The 17,613-nt window shown below is 44.6% G+C and overlaps 1 protein-coding gene across 6 annotated transcripts in view; it reads right to left on the bottom strand.

The window, feature by feature from the left end:
• Positions 1–16,436, bottom strand: part of ANKRD17 (ankyrin repeat domain 17) — an 85,771-nt gene extending 69,335 nt beyond the window's left edge. For 3 of the 6 annotated variants that reach the window (XM_068680396.1, XM_068680397.1, XM_068680395.1), the window contains exon 1: positions 15,778–16,436. In XM_068680396.1, the coding sequence (XP_068536497.1) occupies positions 15,778–16,095 (318 nt within the window). In that variant the 5' untranslated portion in view covers positions 16,096–16,436. Of the gene's footprint in view, positions 1–520; positions 837–15,777 lie in introns of those variants that run through there. The other 3 variants (XM_068680400.1, XM_068680399.1, XM_068680398.1) reach the window with 2 other exon arrangements.
• Between the last annotated feature and the right edge of the window lie 1,177 nt (positions 16,437–17,613).

Consider the following 17,613-nt stretch of genomic DNA (forward strand, 5'->3'; position numbering starts at 1 on the left):
AGTGTGGACTACAGAGCTGTGTCACTTGGAGATTCCTAAGACAGGCTCTCCTTCTTAAACTCAAAGAGCATTTTGAAGTTTCACTCCAAGACAGGTAAACGTTTCTTTCTGTAACACAGGATCCTACTTCTGCAGGGGACATAAGAACAGCCTGTACCTACTCAAGGAGACAGGACACACAGGAATCCCGCAGGCCTATCACACACAGTGCAGGAGCAGCCCTAGCTATGAGATGCATGGTGACAGCCAGTCATCCTGCGCCAGGTCCCCAGCCACCAACCTGCGGGGTCCCCCGGGACCAGAGGGCTCCCCGCCCCTTGCAGGCCGCTGTCCGGCTGCTGGCAGAAGGCGGAGGCAGGGCAGCAGCGTGCGGAAAAAGCCCCAAGACCGAGGGCTGCCCAAGGCTTGTGCAGCACCGAGCAGAGGCTGGGAGGGGAACGTGGCCGCCCGCAGCCCCTGGGGGGCTCGGCCGCCACCCCAAGCCCGCGCCCCTTTGTTCTGCGGCCCTCTCCCGCCCTACCTCCAGGATGTCCTCCAGCACGTAGGCCTCCATCGCGGCGGCTGCCTCCTTTGCCCAGCCTCAGTGCCCAGCCATGTCCCGCTCCCCGCTGCCTGCCGCCCCCGGGACGGACGGAAGGACGGACGGGCTGCCCGGCACCAGCACGCTCGCTCCCCCCCCCTGCTGTCAGCACGGGAAGAGGAAATGGACGCTTCCACCCAGCGCGGGGCGGGCGCCTACCACCCGAGCGCGGGGGGGGCGGCCGCTGTCAGGGGCTGCGGCCCCTCGGGGTAGCCGGGCGTTGACCGCCAAGGCCCAAAGGCGCCATCCCCAACCAGCCCCGGCTCCTTGGCACGGCTTCGGGCACGCGTCGCTGCGCCTCGCCCCGGGTGGGCGGCTCGCCTTCCTCCCGTGGCCTCCGCAACCCCGCGGGAGCGAGTACAAAGGGCTCGTCGAAGGCTCTGCTGGATAAAAAATGAAAAGTTAGCTCGGCGTCCAAAGGCTCCGGACGAGGCCTCGACCTCCTCGCCCAGCTCAGCGAGATGCCCTGAGTGCTCCTGCCCATGGGCCAGCTGCTTTCCGGCCCCAAAAGCAGACGTGGGGCTGTTTGCGGCCTCCCTCTCCTATCCACTTGTGGTAGCACAGCACACCCCTCATAACCCTTAAAAACAAAAATACCCAACACCTCAGATCAAGCAGTACCACACGGCCGGCTCACTTACTTCTTTTTTTGGCCTGTGATTTGTCTTCCCTTCGCAACAAAGCCTCCTCCAAACAGCACACAACTGTGGTAACCATTCTGCACACAGCAGGTCACAAAAATCACCTATCCTATTGGCAGCTTTCAATACATTTCATTTTCCAGTTTTCAAAAAAATAAACATCACTGACCCCATAAAAATCAGCCCCAACTCATTTTAGCAGAGCACACAATAGGGCTTTTGGCCAAACTAACTTTACATTCAGACTTAAAATGCTAACAAATAACTTGGCAAAAACTGAATATTTTCTTAAAAATGAGAAGTTCATTGCTAACAAATACCCTCTCTCACCAAAAATATTTTTAACAAGTTTTTGACAGCTGCCCAGGCTGCCTCACTTGTAGCGAGTTACAGTGGACCAGTCCAAGTTTTAGGCACAGCCCTGTTCTCTTGTTACAGTTTCCACACTTGCAGCAATAAATGAATGGGGAATACACCCTACTCACCTCGCACAAAAAACCCTCACTTTACGAGAGCTCTACACCTGCTCACGTGCTCCATCCTATTTTACCACTCTAGGGAATGCCCCAAATTTGATCTTTTTACTATAACTTACTCAAGGAGCACCTCCTCGATGGGCTGTTTGTCCTCAGCACTGCCTTGAGCCTGCTTTCAGAATTTGTTCTTACATAATTATAAAGGGCATGAGAATTTTTCTGTGACATCAGATACCTTAGTGAACCCTTGCTTGCCTTTTGCCTGTTCTGAGAGGAAATTTACCCAGCTGAGGTACCACACCAGAAAAGCAAAGTGACGAATGTAGTTTGTTTTTTTTTTTTAAACTATTTAGGCTGCTATTCAACCAGTTTTCCAGAACAACAACAAAAAATTAACAAAAACCTTTTAGGAGGTTAACTCTGCAGACAATACATTTAGCAACAATTTCTGTGAGCTTCAACACATGGAAATTTACCAACAGCACAGGGATTCTGGAGGCAGCACTGCCTTCATGCCACCCTATTAAATTTTGCTGGGCATGCGTACTTGTAACAGCAGCTAGATAGCCAAGAAGATTAATACAACTCTAAGTTGCCTTGAGGGATATGAATCATACAGACAACTACCTATCCCAGCCTACTTTCTGTAGGAAAGTGTTGTCCACGTGAAGAATCATCAGACAAAACTCCACAGTTCCCTTCAAGCACCACTTTCCAGTCATTTCTGAGAGCCTTGGCAATCCCCTGCAACTGGTCCTGCACTGCATTGATTATACAGAAATGTTAGGCAAGTACAAAGCTAGCCCTTCCAGCCTGAAGCATTCCTTGAAAAAGCAGAGCTAAAAAACCCACAAACCTCCCACATAACAGCTATGTCTCAGAAGACCAGTTCCTCAATCTTCCAAGCATAAGAAAAGAAAGTACAAATACCTTATATCACCCCAAAAAACATAATTTTAGCACTCGGTTTTATGCTAAGACACATTACATATGACAACACCGAAAACATTTTAAAATGGAAAGACAGCAGAGCAGAACAAAAGTTGCTTGATCTACACAACAGGAATAGCAGCACCTTCTCCATTTTCTACTGAAGAAGTGCAAGATTTTGAGAAGAAACAAGCTCATCTCAAGAGCTGAACCATTTCCAGTCCCAACTGGAAGACAGGGTTGTGTCTGCAACATAACTCCATTTACAAAACCATAACCAAAAGACTAACACCCAAAGCTTGACAAGTTTTTACACCATCATAAACACCACTACTGCTATGCAAGAGCAATGAAGAAGGCAGCTAGCAAGCTAACCAGCTGCATATCCCACTGAAATCAAGTCATGTTCAACACTGGTTTGCTTTCAATTGGGATCCAAATATTCAAACCTCCCCCTGCTCCCCTCACCTTCTCCTGTCTCCTGGCCCAGCAGTGTATCCATCACCTGCAGCCCTGTGCAAGGCCTTCAAAAGAAATATTCTTTTGTCAAATGACATCCCCATCACTTAGTACTTCCAACTCGTTTGCAGTAAGGAATTACAAATTCTAGAAAGCTGACTCCCAACATTTTAAACTTCGCAGTGCTATGATATCCTCAGTAAGACAATTGCTTTGATGCAGACTGCCATTCTGATCCTGCAGGAAAAGCAGGTATACGTGGGCTGGGGAGAATAGGAACTGCTTAAACATATCAATTATTTCTTACATCTCTGTTTAAAACCCAAAATCACAGAGTTCACAGGTCAGGAAACATATCTTCAAGTTCTGCACAGGTGAACACAAAGCCATTTCTTTCTTTTCTTCAAGTCCAGCTCTATCAATTACTTCAGCTTGCTGTTTTTAGAAAAAGCATCTTTATCTTTTTAAAGTATCTCTGCTTCTGTTGAAAACTTATTATCTTCATTTTTCCTTACTCGGAAGGGTATGAGCTAGTCAGCATCCTCATCTATTACAATCTGCTACTAAAAAAGCTTCTTTCTTCCAAAAAAGTGGTACCTTCAAAGAAAGCAAGCTGTCCAAGTCACACGCATCCATCATGCTGTCTCACGACAGCTCCTTACATTCTCTGAGTTTAAAGCAAAGAGAAGTCCTTATGTTTCCCACACAGAAGGTGGAAGAGTAAACGTTTCAAGTGCAGCTTGAGCAGACAAATTTATCATAGCACTGCTTAAAAAACAGAACAAGTCCTATTTCAAGCTGCGCTCAAGCGAGTAAGACCAAAAAGCATCTTGAGATAGCAGCATTCAGTGAAAGCCAAAGCCAGGGACATTTATAAAACGAGGCTGGTTTACTCTGTGGTATGTTCCCCATACAGCAATGGTAACTAAAACCAAGTGAAAAGCATATGATTTGATCAAAGGGAGAGTAAAAACATTTCAAGGAACAGTTGTTCATGCAGGATGAAGTACATTGTGAAGCTATGAACACTGAGGAGCTGGCGGACAACTTTTAAAAGGAAAAAATATTTCTATCTGCCTCCTATCACACGTGCCACCACCAATTTTGAGCTCACATCGCTCAGATTATGTCACCCTGAAACAAGCATTCTCTCAATTGATCCGGGAGAGATTCTGGCACCCAGAAATGTAAGCGTTTCAACAATTGATCAGACAATTCCCACTCTTATATCACAAAAGCACATTGTTAGCTACTTACAGCTGATCAAGCAGTACTGGTCACCAACCGCCCCGAAGCATATAAACACAATTTGTGTGCATTTCCAGAGCCGAGAGCTCAGTGTCAAGGTTGGGTTGTTTCAATCGTATCCTGCTTAGATACTAACACCTTATTCAGCAAAAACACAAGGTGCATTCGTTATTTAAACAACATCTTGAGCACAGGAAGGGGGAGAAAAAAGGCAAGCCTACCTTAATTGGGAGACCTACTAACAAGCAAATAGCTCAGACACTACAGTTATCCACTACCTAATGTACACCTCCTCCTGCAAATACTAACTTCCAGCTTTGCATTTTATCCATTTCATCCTTTTTTAAGGCAGTGATGATACTCCTACCCACATCCATTTCACTGGACTGTGCCAGGTTCTTTCAATCTGCTCTTAGAGTAAAGACAGTTTTTCAAATCCCTCTAGAATTAAGTCAGAACTCCATCTCTCCCAAACTGATACCTGTAAGTGTAAACACTACTGCCAAGTTGCACTAATATTTCTCTGCCTTCATTACCACCTAAATCCCCACCTGTGCATTTATTCTTCATTACCTCATCACATCAGTAACTAGGTTGAGTAGCCACAAAGACACTAAACATGTTCTTTACCCTCTGCTGCTTCTGATACCATTCATAATTTAATAAAAAAAAATATATATATGGCACAAAAACATGACTTCTACTTTATAGTAGTTTGTATCAGTCACCTCTTGGCGCATTCGTTAAGGTCGCTTATTCCTACATCAATACAAAAAAATAAACCCGTTGTTTAGATTTCTCTCTCCAGACACGTTCACCAAATTCAGACTATTGATCTTCTGTGATGAGATAAAATCAGATCAGTCTAAAACCAAACCTCAAAAATCCTCTCAAGTCAAGATCCTCATCTGCGTTGACTGTTTTCCCATAGTATTCTGTTATTTCCCCCCCCTCCCTTCATCTCTTAAAAGAATCACATCTCCACAGTTGTCATTTGGTGCATAATAATACAGTTAAATGAACACTGATACAAAACATTTTCTTATCGAATTCTAATCCATGATTTTCCCATCTCCATTTTCCCAGCTGTAAGCCAAAGAAATAATTCAGCAATTCTGCATTTAGGTGGGAAGTTAGTAAAAAATCACTTTGAACCTGGTTTATATCACATTTCTAGGCCTATCCTCACAATCATGAAAATGAGCAGAACCCATAATACCGTACACAGTTTTTCTTTTAGAAAGCTCTTAATCTCTGCTGGCATCTTCAAGTTCACAAATTAAACAAACCATCTACAAGAGCTACTGCATTTATCAATAGCAATACTAAAAGCCTCGAACTGAACAGAAAAAAAGGCTATTTAAAAAAAATGCTGGAGGAGGAGGAGCCCCAAAACTGAATTAAAACAATGAGAGACTTCTGTGTTGACTATAATGCACTCGTTGACTTCTTGTTTCATCTGAAGCTGCTTGGAAGATGAAGGAACACTGGGAACCTCACAGCAGAGCTCCGAGTATTTAGTATGGGGACGGTCAAACTGGCTACCAGGTTAAAATATTTGTAGCTGAACACTGCTTGTTCACTGGAGTTCAGTACCTTCCGCTGCCCATTTCTTCCTTACTGAGTCTTCCAAGTGAAAACCACAGGTTCAGTTTTATCTCACATCACCAGAAGAAACACACAATAAGTCTCAAACATCTGCCTTTTCCAATTCAAGATGCATGGACATTAAGAGCCTCATTTTAGGTGAAAACTAATTCTCAAGGTTTATATGAGTACAGAAAAATGAAAAATCTTCAGAGGTCTTAAACAGCTTTGCTGTACAACACTCACTGCACTGACACTGAAGTACACTCTCAGCCCAACCTATGTGCATCCTCTCCATTAGGGACCTCGCCCCCTCCACTTACATTCAAATTTAATCATTCGCCTCAAGGAATTATTTTACTAAGACAAATTTTAATAAACGCTTAAGAAATTACTCCGAGGTTAAAGAAAACACCCACTTCCTGTTATCACAGAAAGTTAGGCAAAACCATTTAAATATGTCCCAGACAGCGTACAGAACACTTGTTTCAACACACATTGGTCAAGTTATCTCTATTAACAGCGTATGCCAATGGTTCACAAAGACTGAGTACTCTGCAAAACCCATCTTTGGATTACAGCGACAGCCGCCACTGAAGACACCTGCTTTTCCTGAAGGTGACTGTTTCATACTTAAAAATGGATTTTAAATACAATTATTTGTGAGTACTGTGAGTATTCTTATTTCAATCCTCATTCACTGAAGGAAGTGCTTACTAGGTAGTACTACTTGACCCGCTTCTTCAGAAGTGGTAGCATCGACTGAGTTAGCGAAGGCAAGACATCCGCTAGCTGAGGTTTCAGCCATGCTCTAACCTAATGAAGCAATGCTGGGATGGGACAGGACAGCACGCAACACTACAAAACACAGGGGGAACCTGCATCTGTATTAACTTCCATACCACACATGGCACTTGGCAGAGCTGTTGGATCAATGTGCAGCTGAGGAAAAAAAATCTGTTCCGTCCCAAATCCACGAACAAGGCACATGGCAAGCTGATACAACAGTTCAGTTCTAGACTCCAAAGAAAAAAAAACAACCACCAAATAAATTCTTGCAGCTATTTCTCCTTCTCCCTTTGTACCCACATTAGTACCTTTCAGGCAGACCACAGGCCACTGACCTACTAAAATGGGCTTGCAAACCCACTTTTACCATTACCAACTGTACGTGCACAGTTGGTAACAGCTCAGAGAAAGATTCCCCACTCGTGGCAGAAATAAGCTGCTAGATCAACTCATCCTGTTCCTCCATGCTGTATCAGAAAGATTACTGAAGAACCCAACTTGGGTAGACATACTAACACACTTTTAGAAACCCATCTCAAAGACCTAAGTAAATTTAGAGCAGTTTTTACACACAAGTTGTTGACAAGCACAACCATTTCCCACACACACAGAGTTCAGAAAAGCCCTTTTGGAAGTTTACGTGCTAAACTTTGCTACTATATTTATGAGTGAGGAGATCCTTGATCAAGCTGATGCTTCACAAAAATACCAGCATGCTGTTATGCCAACTTTCACTTCTGTTAGTGACTGAGATGGACAGAAGGCATATGCTCATCTATCTAGCAGCCTGTTAAGTTGAAAGCAAGTGCTCTTTTCCCTAAAACTAGCTTGGTGATTTGTACTCCAATTGCCACACTCCTCACAGTCACGCTTTGTGACCGTATTGTACTGGTCCAAGTACAAAATGACTCCTTTGCTGGATTCCATCAGCTGACACGAGAGTTGCAAGGGTTATACTTCACAAGTGCGGCAACTTTTTAGTGTGACACCACTTCCATTCTCTTTCACCCTATCCCTAAAACACTGCTTTAAAAAACCTTAAGAAATGCCAGAGACAAAAAAAAGTCAGCACTGATTTTATCTCGAAAAGCTTTCAAGTTTTAATACTGAAAGGAAAAAAAACCCTCTGCACTATTTATCTTTCCAAGACTCTGCCAGCCACTTACAAATGCAAGATCCAAAGGAACTGTGAAGAGGATTACTTTGCCCTTTAATACCACAACTCACAGATCTGTAGCATTCTCAACAGCTCGAACCCTCAAAGACAATGTAAGTGTTTCTTTGACAGGCATTTCAATGAGGAGTTGCACCAAAAGAGGCAGTCCTCACCCCTCACACTGTCCAAGCTCCCAGCTCTCCACTGTGTCAGCACAAGCCCTTGTGCGGCTGCCTGACAAACTGGATCAAAACCCCATCCATCGGCTGTACGCACGCTTTTTCTGCTGCTGAGCTTTTTTTCGTAAAGGAGATGACTTCCCAAGCAGCTGGGAGGAGCAAGGACTGCCTTTCCCCCTATTCCCCAAGCCCTGGGGTCACTGCAACCTTCCCACAAGCCCTATTCCCCTGCCTGCACTGTGGTGGGCTCAGTACCCACGCTGACACAGAGGCTGAGGACTCCAGGAAGAAGCTAAGTCACATTGTGAGTTGAAATTTTCAACTTGATTAAAGCATTGTTCACCGTTCTGTGGAGGAGAACAATTCCCAGCTGCACAACAGCTAAGGAGGAAAATTCCGCTGGCACAACACTTCAGGACAAGACTGAACAAAAGGGAAAAAAATACCTCAAGTTTTTACATGGTAAAGCTCAGGTACAGGAAAACATCTGAGTCACTGAATACCTTACAGACACAGATGTACGAGGGACCTCCAGCTTCTCATTAAAGTTTAGTTCTATTCTCGTGTGTGGGAAAAAACAGGAGGAGAGAAGTGACCTTCTTCCTCTTATCTCTGAATCACTCCCTGCCTAGAGAAAGGTTTCAGATGTTCCCCTTCTGCTGAAGCTGTATTTATTCCATAAACCAACCCTGGCTAAGGCTTAGGAACCATCACTCCGTTTGGATTAGGGAAAACCTGAGCCCATATACAAGGTAGCTTCCTTGGCAACAGAAAAAACAAAAAAAAAGTCTTGTTACTGTGAGAAAGATGCCTTCAATTTTAACTGGAGGGACAGGAGATAAAAATAATCAGGATATGAAGTTAACATATGGACACTTAACTTCTTGAACCTGAGGAGAACTGAGGCCAAAACCGCTAACTGATACTCTAATACCCTAAACAGTGACACTTCATCACACTACATAATACTCCAACTGTCTTTCTAGCTCTGCTTTTTAGCATCTTAACAGCTGTGTATCTGGACACGCTATCCACTGTTGATGGATAATGTATAACACCATAAAATCCTAATTCAAACTAAGATATTGGGGTGGAGCAGGCAAAAAACCCTCTGGGTTAATTTCAGCTTATTTCCTCGAACATACCACCACGCTTCTAAGACTTGAACTTCCTGCTAAAACACAGCAGAGGAAAAGCAGCTGCACATAAAACAGTAATTTCTGTTTGTCACAAACAGCTTTGGGTAAGCATACTTACAACACGCAACCTTAAAGAAAACAGTGCAAGTATAAAGATATATTTAGAGCACGTTCGGTCTCATGCCTGACTTTTAGTCTGGTATAGAGCTATTACCTAATATGAAAATAAGGTGACAGAAGAGTTAACAAACACCTCTCCGTGGCTTTAGCTCTTCAGACAATGAGTGTAGGATTGCATACAGGGTGGAAAAAATGCGGCTGAAGAACATTTAGAATACTGAAAAACTCTGCATACCAATTAGCACAAAGTACTGACTGCTTAGTGAAAAATGAATGGAAATGCTGCCTTTATTGCTCAATTATATACTTTTTTTCCTTCAGGTATCCCAGTTATTATTGCACAATGACTGTACAGAGGTCACCAGACATCACACACCAACACCAAGATGTTTACATTCATTGCTGAGGCCATTCACATGTTCCTTTTTTTTTTTTCTTCCCATATATATATAACTCAAGTGACCTTAAATGAGCCTTTTACAAGCTGTAAGCCTTTCCCTACTCAAACATTCCTTTCAAAGCATCCAAAGTTATTTTGAGAATGACAGTATTGACAAAAAAATAGCTGCAGAAGCTCTATGGATACAACACACCTTCAAGATGCTGTGTCAGTTGAGTCACCTAAAATACCAACCATAGCATCCAGAAAACAGAGGCACATCATCACTTCACAAAAACGAAAGCTGCCTACCAAGGCAGCCACAAATCTTGCCTCAAATGGCTTAAAATGCAAATAGCTAAGTTGTCTATTTTTTTTCTACTTCACTCAGAGTTCACCAAATCACAGAATGGTTTGGGCTGGAGGGGACCTTAGATATCTAATTCCAACCCCCTGCCATAGGCAGACACCCCCCAAACCAAACCAGGCTGCTCAAAGCCACATTCAGCCTGGCCTTGGACACTACCAGGGATCGGGCATCCAAAGCTTCCAAGCTGTGAGGGCTTGTTTCTTTTACCTTGGGGAAAACCAACCAAACAACACCTACATACTTATCCTGGATCCACAGCATTAGTTGTTTAATACCTAAATAAAACTTCCAAAAAATACATCCTAAATAAGATCAAATAGGTTTCCAAAACAGAGAGGAAGAAAATAGACCTAACTAATCCAGTTTGACTTCAGAGTTGACAAACAAGATGTGCTAGTATCTCAGCTGCATCTCTTCCAGAGAAACTATTCTATGAAGAACTAAATTGCTATCTTAAAATAAAGGCATTTGGTTTCAGCCTGCAGACTGGAGTTGTTTAGAAGTACATTTCCTGCAGAAATACCTAAGGAAGTAAACAAATTCAAGTGGTCCCACCAATACCTGACTCCACTTTCTACAGTAATTTTATGCAGGGTACTTTTTTTTTTTTTTTTAGACCCAGATACTCACTAACAACTTCAATTCGGTAGAGTACACACGCTCACACCTTGAAGAATTATTTTTTAATATGCACCAGGCCTAGCCAGACATCATTAATTAGCTCAGGATACCTAGAATCTTTCCATGCACATAAATGCACCTCTCTAGCCCCTAAAAGCACACTCATTCCCCTGACTGGTGTATGCAATCTAGTAACTTAGCTCCTTTGATAAGGGAGCACGTGCCAGACATCACCTACAGAGTGAGGCCAGTAACAACTGAACAGTGGTTAGTGGGAATGGCAATGCCAGACAAAACATGATTCCCATTTTCCAAATGTTAACTATTTCTTCCTGGTCAGTTACAGCAGACTTCACCACTGTGAAAACCACCCACAGCTCTACCAGCCCTGATATTTCAGTATTTTCGAGAAAAACCCTTTACATACTTCCAAGCTGTCTCAAATTCTACTTATCTTCAGAGTAACAGCAGTCAAGCAAGACATACTGTCTCTTCAGCAGCCCTGCAGAAGCCAAAGGCCTCTTATTCCAGGAGTCTAATTAAGACAATCAGGATAAAAAAAAAAAAAAAAAAGAATTAGAAAATAAATTTTATGTTTGAAATCAACAGCTTACTTTGACACTTAAATATATTACACCTGTGTGCTTCTGACACTTAAAGCCACATCAGTAAACTCAAATTTTCAGAATAACACCTTGTATCCGAAGCTAAAATAAGCTGTTAAGACAAACTTCCTCTGGATGAAGAAATTTTAGAGGACTAGGGGTATTCTGTTGTTTTTACTTCATCTCACTAGCTCAGTTCAACTACTAATTCTATTGCAGCTAAAAAAATGAACTTTTATTTACAGAAGCTGCAAGGCCAAAGTAAAACCAAGGATGTTTAATAAACAGCTAACAACTCTCCAAAATATCCTTTGCATATGGCAGTGCTTTGAGGTATACCGAACGTTACTGAGGATTGTGTTTAATGATGCAGATTTGCAGAAGCCATCCAAGAACCCAGTATCAGACTAGGCCCTTTTTGGGGTGGGGAGATTAGGAGAAAGCCACACACAAACCTAAAACCGATATACAGCTGCTTATCAAGAAGCATTTGGTCAAGGAAAAAACTGAACTCATACACTTGTGTAATGGATATGATACTAAGAACAGGAATTATAAACTTCGGTGCCAGCTGCAAACATCCTGCAAGTTCAAAGACTTCAAAAAAAAAAAAAAACAAAAACAAAAAAAACAGCTTGTAAGCAAGCTTCATATTATAGAGAAACCTTTCTGCGTTTAATAAGGGAAGTCCTAATGCATTCTGGACATCAGACTCTCAAGTAGATATGACAACTTGCTTATTTCTTGCAGAATTTCACTATTTATTGAAGACAAATGTTTAGCTAAACTGGTGCATGTAAAAACCCTTGCAAGACTTCTGCACGCTTACATACTTCATCTGAACCTGTACAGATGAACTGCTAAACCAGTTTTTCACCAAAAAAGATAACAAATAAGGAAGTTCTTAACTAATTCTGATGTTTCAAAGCTTCACAATGTCAATTTTCACTTTTTTTGACTTGTGTCCTTAAAATCATTCTTTTAAGACCCTCAGAAAAGAAACCTTGGACTTGCCCCAGAGCACATGGAATGTGATGAGCAGTTTTCTTTGTGTTTCACAGATGTACTTATCAGCAACACACCATGCTAAGCAAGGGTGGAGGGAATACTGCACAGAGACCCAGTAAAAAGCAGAAGCATCTTCCCACTCAGGATGCAATGCCTGGCCTAAGAATTCTTCTTCAGTGAAGTGACACTCCTCACACAGCTCTGAATACAGAGAAGCACCCTGACCTCACCCTTAAATGTTTAATGTGTCAACCTATTAAGTTTTCCACACGTCACTACACCTATGTGATTTTTGCCTGAATGCACAGAACCTCTGTGAGGTTTCATGTGATCAAGCAGTCCTATTTAACCATACAGCTCCTTAAACAGCTTGAGATTACCTCTTTGATAACAAAACCACTTTGATTGGTGCATGTGGTCATCACGAAGCAAGGCCAGAACTCTGCCAAGAAATATGCGAGCAGACACCCCTTGGTGTTACTTCTACTGTCATTTCCCTCTCACCTTAAGATTATTCTTCCTGCACACTGAAAACGGTTCACTTTCTTATTAACTTTTGGATAATGAAAAGCAAATTTGCCACTTATAGACAATATCAGACTGCACCACCTGGTATCTTGGCTTTTTTTTTTTTTTCTTTTTTTGACAAACAGCAGTTTGCTGCAATTTCAGAAAGCAAGCTTGAAGTTTGCCACAAATATAGTAATAGGAGTTTATTAAGTTGCTGGTATGACACCTCAATTTAACTTCTCCCAGAGCTCCGTCCGGCGCCTATGCTTCCGCACTGGGATCTAACTGAGTTTAGAAACAGAATGAGATGAAAACATCTGATTACAACTTTTTATTCCATTCCATCAGCTCAGCAACAACTGAGCCAAAACAATGTCTTTCCACTCTTGGGGTTTTTCTGATTTAGCGTCTGCCAGGTTTCCAATTATAACTCCTTTGACTTGTTGCTACTGCACTCCCAATTTTTAGAACCTGTTTCATTAACAGTCAAATCCAGAAGTACTTCAGTTTGGAGATTAGAGCCTTAATGTATTAAGCATGGGAAAGGCAAAAAATAGCCTAACAAACTGCCCTAAGTTCACCCAGATAATGAACAGAATGGCTGGGAGGGAACACCATCTAATGCAGTGTTTCCACAATAGTTTCCATTTCCAGCAAAACCATACACTTAGATTTGTTTTTCATTTCATGTGCCTTCAGACTGCCAGTGGTCAGAAGACCGCGGTCCAACTGCTGAAAGCCACACAGGCTGCATGCGTCAAGTTAAGTCTGAACTGAAACAAGTCACTAGAACAAAAAATTGCTACCAAGAAATCCCACAGTAGAGCTCTAACTATTTTTTTTAAGCCTTTAAATGCCAAAATTAAACTTCAGGTTGCTTTCAGATGAGGAAAACTCTCATTCGCTGACAACACTCAAAAGACATTTCCTCCCCAGGAGCTGTTGGGAACTACTTTGAAGTTGGACCCCCTACTCCCTTATCCAGGCCATCCTCATGTTCTCACTCCTAAAAACTGTGATTTCAGCTGTGCATATGCTACTGTACCGCATCACTCCATCCTGAAGTCTGGAGAAAGAAGACAGAAGAGCTTTTTTAAGCAACCTGAATGACAAGAAAGAATTAAGATAAATTAAGCAGATACATTTCCTCACATATCCTGGACTTAATAGACTCCACAGTGTTAACTTGTCTGTTATTTACGAGCTCTTGCTTCATATTTAAACCCCGACCACCCAGACTGGGCAAGCCTTCCCTTACTATGACTAAGATAAAAGCGTCAGGGAAGCTTCCAGATGCCAAAACTGCTTCCCCAGCTACCTATACCTACAAGACATGGAATTTCTGTTAAAGAAAAAAAAAAAAAGAAGTGTTATTTAGCCTCCCCGTGATATTTTAATGACCACTTGCTTTCTCACCTCTGTACATCTTCAAGCATACTAAATAGGTATCCACGGCTACATAAGGTACAGCATACAAGCTAAGAAGGCTCACATTGTCCAAGACGACCCATACCTTTGTTATCTTCACCTTTCTCATCACACCATCCTCAATACCACTGGTAAATCAGCAGCATAAACAGCCCCTTCAATAAGAGGCTCCAGACCACAAAATTAACCTACCTATGATTTTACCAGTAAGTCCCACTTGACATAAATTCTGTTGAATTCTGCTGTACCATACAACTCATCTTGATACTGAACCACCAACCGATGCATTGCCTGTAGCATTAGATAGCCTTCATCCATTTGCCACATAAAACTCAATGGACTCTGCTCAAGAGTATTTCAAATATCTGTAGGACTGCTAGATGGCACAGCAAAGCACATCAAGTACATGAACATTGCTGCTTAACTCTTAAGTTTTAGGATTTGAAAACCTGTACCTACAGGATGCTCACTTCGCTAAAAATAGACACTGAAAAACAAGAAGCCAGACATAATTACTTGTTAACTGAGACAGGCGCTCTCTGTGCACAATTTATCTCACAACAACTAGATACGAAGTTCCTTGTATCTACTTCTGTAGGGAAAAAAAATGCAGAGTGCTTCTTTACCCTGGAAAAACCAACCACAGTAACAGCCAAGCCCTTCCTGAACTGTATGAGATTCTTCCTCCTTGCTCATTTTTCATTTCTAACCCAAAAGTAGAACATGCCACTTAACATCAGAAGTACTTGGAAATAAAGTTCAAGGAAAAGCTTAAAAACTTGGAGTGGACTGCTCTGCAGATGCTGTTCAGCAAAAGCAGAAGTGACTGTTCTGTGGAACGTTACGGAATTAAAGCTACCCAGCAAACCAACTCGGCATGGCTATTTATGCAAATAGGAAAGGTGCTTCAAATCTTGATTTGCCTTTTCCAGTGATACCAACCTGAAAGAAAACAACATGAAGTGACACCAAGTTGACCATGCTTTCTCGTGCTTCTTTCAGCATCGAATTTGTCCCTTCTGACCCAAACCATTCTTTGATTCTGTGGCATATAAATGATGGCTGCTGACAGCTTCAGAGAGTTGTTTGGACATGAGCAGAACACCCCAAGATCTCGGGAAGCGTTTGCTCTAGCTGCAAATCCACCTGCTCTTATTGAAAACGACCTGTTTACCTGATCCAGAGCGGGGACTGCTTCCTAGCCACATACCCTAACTCAGGCTCATCCCCCGCTCCGGGCTGCGATCCGGATTGCCCCTTAGCACGTGTAGACACAAGCCACCCCTTCACACGTGCCCAGAGAGCCACACGAGGGCGGGGGCCGCCCCCTGAGCCCCGGGACCACCTCCTGAGCCCCGGGGCACTCGGGGGAAAAGGGTCGGGAAGCCAGGGGCGGCCCCAGCTCCCCGCCGTGCCCCGGTGCCGGCCGCCCCGCCCCGCCACGAGGCGGCCCGGTGCTGCCCCCTTCCTCCCCGAGGAGAGGGAGGAATTATGAAATTATGAAACCCAGGCAGCGAGGCCAACCCCCACACCTAGCCCGCTGGGGCCCTACCTCGGAGACCTCCTCTTCTTCCTCCTCCTCTTCCTCCTCCTCCTCGTCCTCCTCCTCCTCGCTGCCGTTGTTGCTGCTCTCGCTGCCGCCGCCGCCGCTCTCGCTGCTGCTGGCCGCCCGGCCGGGCCTCCCGCTGCGCTTCGCCTTCCCCTTCTTCTTCAGCAGCAGGTCGCACACCCGCACCAGCCCCCGCGGCCCCGCCGCCCCGCCGGGGCACGACGAGCCGGCTCCGCTCCCTCCGCTCCCCCCCTCCGGTGGCCCCGGCCCCGCCGTGGCGCTCCCGGCCTCGCCGTCGCCTCCCTCCGCCGCCTTCTCCATGGCCGCTCCGCCCCGCTGAGGGACGAGGAAGAGGAGGAGGAGGAGGAAGAAGCGGGGGGGGGGGGGGCAGCACCCGGAGCCGCCGCCGCCGCCGCTCCTCGGTCACCTCTAGCGCCGGCGCCGCGGCAGCTCTCGCGATACTTCTGCCCCGCCGCGGGAGCGCCGCCGGAGCGGCAACGGCCGCCGCGCGCGCTAGCAACGGCCGCCGGCGCGCGCCCGCTGCTCCTCGCTCCCGTTCCGCGCTCCCGCTCCTCCCTCTCCCTCTCTCCCCCCGCCCGCCCCTCAGCGCCTTCCTCTTCCTCCTCCTCAGCGCCCTCCCGGCGGGGCCCCCCCTTCTCTGCGTGCCTCGGTCACCGCCCCGGCGCCGGAAGAGCGCGGGACGTCATCACCCGCCGCGGCGGCGCCGTTGCGGCCGTTCCTCCTCACAGCCCCCCCCCCACCACCCAGCTCCGCCCCTCCCGGGGTCTGTCAGAGCGGGCGCGAGCTCCAACCGCCACCCCTGGGCTCGTCCCCGTCCCCCCAAACTCACAGCACTGTGCCAAAACACACGTCTTTTTTGACTCTAAGTCAAAACTATGTCAAACTCTGTGGAATGGTGTCTGTTAGCTGATTTTTCTGAGGCAATCCCCTCAGTTCTGTGGTAAAAAACGTTGTTAGGGCGTCGTTGCCAACAAATAGCAGCGCATACTCCAGTTCCGTCCTTTAATTCTGTCACCACACGCTGCAGCCCTGTCCTTTAACTCTGTCACCATATCCCGTTTCCTTCCTAAGGCCCCCCCACCCCGGAATTGGACTTGGGACATCCATACTCAAATGCTTTGGTTTGGTTTTCTGTGGAAAAATATCATCACTTCCACTTGAGCACAGTGCAGGTTCATTCTTTTCTTAGCAAAAGTCTTCTGGCACTGAAATACAGGCCATTGATGCAAGCTCACTAAAAGAACGGGAACTTTTTTCTTCAAGATGATGGAAATCACCAAGGAAAATATTTTTTTTCACCTCAGAAACACCTGAGTGTACAGGTTGATAATGGCCGTGATGCACAGGTATGCTAGTGATGTTTTGGATTTAATGTTTCAAGCTAATAGGGTCTATTCCATTCACATTTTACAGGAATGCAAAGAAGTTACACTTGATTTCATAGTTGTCATCTTATTTGGATAAGATTAAAAAGAACTGTCTGCGTCTGCAGCACCTCTAAAATGAACATTTGCATTTAAAAAAAACTTCTCAAACTAATTTTTATCATGAAAGCAAGTCCACAGAGTTTCCCTCTAGGTCACAGCCCACCAAAACCTAGTCCCTTAAGAAAAGGACTGCAGCAGTGGTAACAGCACCACTATTAAGTTATGTCATAATTTGCGAGTCACCTGGCTCTGGCTGTAGCTCTTCACCTCATCCTCAGGTAGAAGACCTAAAGTGAAAGTACCTTTATACATACCTCTGCAGATGACTGTTTGATGCGATCTAGGAGGAATAAACTGGATGTTCTAGCCACCTCACTACTACTTCCTGGTC

Source organism: Anas acuta, chromosome 4 (assembly GCF_963932015.1).
Source record: "Anas acuta chromosome 4, bAnaAcu1.1, whole genome shotgun sequence".
NCBI lineage: Eukaryota > Metazoa > Chordata > Aves > Anseriformes > Anatidae > Anas > Anas acuta.